The sequence below is a fragment of the Nyctereutes procyonoides genome, unplaced genomic scaffold, assembly GCF_905146905.1.
Source record: "Nyctereutes procyonoides isolate TBG_1078 unplaced genomic scaffold, NYPRO_anot_genome, whole genome shotgun sequence".
NCBI lineage: Eukaryota > Metazoa > Chordata > Mammalia > Carnivora > Canidae > Nyctereutes > Nyctereutes procyonoides.
Window position 1 is genome coordinate 20252774 of NW_026575034.1, and position 4347 is coordinate 20257120.

General features: G+C 38.9%; 1 protein-coding gene across 1 annotated transcript; it reads right to left on the reverse strand.

The window, feature by feature from the left end:
* Positions 1–2701: 2701 nt before the first annotated feature.
* LOC129504823 (olfactory receptor 2D3-like) lies at positions 2702–3646 on the reverse strand. The gene has a single exon (XM_055317705.1). The coding sequence runs from the start codon at positions 3644–3646 to the stop codon at positions 2702–2704; it is 945 nt and encodes a 314-aa protein (XP_055173680.1).
* Between the last annotated feature and the right edge of the window lie 701 nt (positions 3647–4347).

The following is a 4347-nucleotide window of genomic DNA, read 5'->3' on the forward strand; positions in this document are numbered from 1 at the left end:
TTTAGCGCCCACCTTTGGCCTCAGGCAAGATCCTGGAGTCCTGGGATCGAGTCCCATATCAGATCTCTGCATGGAGCCTGCTTCTCCTTCTGCCTGTGTCTATACCTCCCTCTATCTCAGTGTCTCTCATGAATAAACAAAATATTAAAAAATAAAATTAAATAAATTTGGTTCTAAAATACCACTCAAATTCGAAATAATAAAAACATTGCACATCAAAATCTACACAGCACAGCTCATGTTCCACTGTTAGGCAATGTCAAAGACTTTCATATGTCATTAAACAATAATGAAATGAGCAAAATAGTGTGCCATGGGATGACAGTTACCCAAGAGTTAAAGTCCTCAAAGTAAAGAGGGAAGTAACCTAGAAATTTAAAAATTTTAATAAACTCATAATCCCACTTTCTCAGCCATACCTTCTTTCTTCTTCAGGGCAGGAATTCTCTAAATTAGTGTTGAGATTTTTTGTTTACATTTCCTTATTTTCCCTCCCATTAGTGAAATAGACCTCATTTGGATCATCATGGACAGCCAGATCAGCAACTTCACCTATTAGTGCTTTCTCCTGTCTATGTCACTTCACGTAACAGATGCTGTTTTTATAAAAGTTTTCTCTGATCCTCACACCCCAGGCTAGCATCTGTCTATTGTGGTCCAGCTCCAGTAATTTTAAAAGGACAGTAATGATTGCAAAAATTTGTATTGAAATACATAATACATCGGTGTCTGTTCTGGGTATATTGGAAACAACTAAGTCAGATAGGCGAAAATATAAAAAGAGCTCAATAATGGTTTTAAAATGAATGCATGGAAAAAAATAAAATAAAATGAATGCATGGATGCATAAATTAAAGAAAGAAGAACTTTAGCTATTAGACGTTACTTCACTGGGGAGGTCTTCTACAGTAGAATCAGTAGATCCTGACTCTTGACGTCTGTCGTTTTGGACTCATATCCATGGTAAGTGTAGAAAGTTTTACAGTTGTCATTGAATCCCCTTTAAACATGTGACTGATTAAAAGCTTGGATAAAATAGGTGGCTGTCAGGCAGATTGTGTGTCTTTAGGGTTCATGAAAACTGAAGGGGAGCCCAGAAGCGACAATTTTTGAGAAGTTGAGTCACAGTTAGATGTGGCTACAGGCATCTAAGCCCATGGAGGGGTCAGCTTCACGTTCGCAAATTCCAATTTCTAAAATCCTAAATTCTCTTTTGCTTTTGGAAGAGGTATTTATGGATAAAATGAGCTCATTCAAAGGAGGATGACCAGAATGAATACAGGGTGCCAGTGCATGTCAATCTAGGAACTTTAAAGAATCAAGTGAGTGATTGGCTGTGAGAATTGAATTGGGGCCAATACAGAAACTGACTTCAGAGGGCTATAGTAGAGGAAAATGAAATTTCTCTAGGACTAGAACTAGAGAAGTTTGGTTCAAGGTACCAGAACATTGATTTTGACTTACCATATGGAATATCTTTGTAAAAGCAAAAAACTATCTATAGGTGACCCTTGAGCAATGCAGATTTGGACTGCATAGGTCCACTTATACATGGATTTTTTTTTGTACAGTACAGTACTGTGAATGTACTTTCTCCTATGATCTTTTTTTTAAAAGATTTTATTTACTTATTCATGAGAGACAGAGAAAGAGAGAGAGAGAGAGAGAGAGAGAGAGAGAGAGAGAGAGAGAGAGGCAGATACAGGCAGAGGGAGAAGCAGGCTCCATGCAGGGAGCCCGACGTGGGACTGGATCCTGAGTTCCAGAGTCACACTCTGGGCTGAAGCTGGCGCTAAACCGCTGAGCCACCCATGCAAACTTCCTATGATCTTCTTAATAACATTTTTTTCCTCTTGCTTATTTGTTGTAAGAATACAGTGTGTAACATGTATACAAAATACATGTTCGTTGACTGCTGCTCATGTTATCGGTAAGGTTTCCAGGCAAAAGGCTATTAGAAGTTAAGTTTTGGGGGAGTCAAAAGTGGTATGAGGATTTTCAAATATGTGGTCGTTGGCACATGCTGTTTTGGTCAGCTGTATAAATGAAAGTAGATCTTTCATTTATCTCATGATTCAAGACATTATGGAGGAATATATTCTTCTTTAGGCAAATGCTGGATAATCATTCAGTAGAAAGATACAGAGTAGTTTAAGACTCAGAACTATGTTTGTGTACATGATTGTTAAATTTCCTTTTTGCTCTGATACTTCATGCTTACGTTAAATTGGGTATATCAAGATAAAATAAATTCATTTTTTTGAAGCTTTCAGGAGAAAACATCGTGCACTAGTAAGTATTTGGCTTTTGTGCTATTATACAAGCTGAAATGCTTTGAGCCATGAGTGACCCAAGTACTAAAGACTCGTCCAGGGATACCTGTGTGGCTCAGTTATTGAGCCACCCAGTTCCCCAATCCTGTGCATCTTTTAAGAATATTACAATAGTTCTAAAAATCAGACCCACAGAGGTGCTTGTGTGGCTCAGGCAATAGAGCATCGACTCTTGATTTTGACTCAGGTCATGATGTCAGGGTTGTGAGATCAAGCCCTGAGTAGGCTCTGGCCTGGGTGTGGAGCCTACTTATGATCCTATCTCTCTAATTCTCCTTCTGCCCTTCCCCTAACCTGCTAGAGCAAGCACACATGCAATACTCTCTCAAAAAATTAAAATAAAGTAAAATAAAAGTCAGACCTTGAGGTCACCATCTCTCAGAAAAGGGCTTTCTTCCAGCTAGTTTTCTGAGACCATCTTTAACATCCTTATTTCTCAGGCTATAAATTATGGGGTTCAATATCGGAGTCACCACTGCATAGAATGTAGAGATCACTTTATCACTTTCATTGATTATTTTGGAGTTTGGCTTCATGTAGTTGAATATCGCTGATCCATAGAAGAGGACAACAACAATGAGATGGGAGCCACAGGTAGAGAAGGCCTTGAGCCTTCCCTCCCCAGACTTCATCTGGATCACAGTGGAGATAATATTCCAGTAGGAGACCAGAATCAGGCACACAGGAACTAAGAGCATGACCACGCCCACTGCAAAGATGGCCATTTCTGTGCTGTAAGTATCTGCTGAAGCCACCTTCAGAAGGGCAGGAGATTCACAAAAGTAGTGATTAATAATCTTCTGTCCTTGGTAGGGTAGTTGGAAAGTAAAGGTGGTATCCACCAGAGACATGAGTGCTCCACTGGCCCAGGATCCTATGGCCAACTGGAGACACACCTGTTGGGTCATGATGCTAGAGTAGTGCAGGGGCTTGCAGACGGCCACGTACCGGTCATAAGACATCACCGCCAGCAGTGCACACTCTGTACACCCAATCATAAGGGAGACAACTATCTGTGCCATACACCCAAGAAAAGAAATAATTTTCCTCTTTGCCAGGAAATGGACCAACACTTGAGGGACGATGCTGCTAGAAAGACAGAGATCTGCGAAAGAGAGGTTTCTAAGAAAAAAGTACATGGGAGTGTGAAGTCGAGAGTCCATGAAGATGACAATGATGATGAGCAGGTTCCCAAGCACAGTCAAAAGATAAATGATGAGAAAAAGAACAAACAGCAGGATCTGGGTCTGCAAGTCCTGTGAAAGGCCCAGGAAAATAAACTCAGCCACAGAGGTTTGGTTTTCCTCACCCATTGAGATTATGCCTGTTTACCTGTTTGCACAAATAAAAAGACCAACCTTTGGGTTTGTAACATTTTGTAGAAGAGTCTCATTTAAAGCTCAGCTTATAATCAAATTGGGTATTTCTAGCTTTTTGCTATCCAAGTCATTCTAATTAATACTAAATAGTATATCTTAATTTTTATTAGTGGTTGTAATTTCAATCAACCTCCTTTTTTTTTCAAAGTCTCCTCTTTCCAGTGCCATTTATAGATTATGACATTGTTAAAGCCAGCCTGGCTAGTTCTGCGATGAAGATATTGGAATTTTTGTGGATTTTACTAAATAGCTGTACACATATTGTTACAAAATGACTCTGTGTACTGTTAGCACTATTACCTTGTATAAACCTGCACCACTAACTGTTCAAAATACTACATATTTAATTATAACATATGCTTGAAAATGTGAAACAGGCATCAAACTTAATTTGACCTCATAAAAAACAGCTATTTTTTTCTTGGCTTAGAAATAGTGGCCTATCACTTAATATACCAAGTGTTGTTCCGTTTTGATTAAAGAGTAAAATGGTAAAAGTAAAACAATAAAAACCCAGGAAAAACAAGTCAAAATTCTTGTGCTATCTAGCCAGGCTCAGACTGACACAAAAGTTGTCAGTAACAAAAAGACTGTGAAAGGAAACGTAGAATTTACATCATAAAATGAAAAGCTTT

Excerpts from the sequence above, each read along its gene's own strand:
- LOC129504823 (XM_055317705.1), bottom strand. The coding sequence starts at position 3,646 with ATGGGTGAGGAAAACCAAACCTCTGTGGCTGAGTTTATTTTCCTGGGC.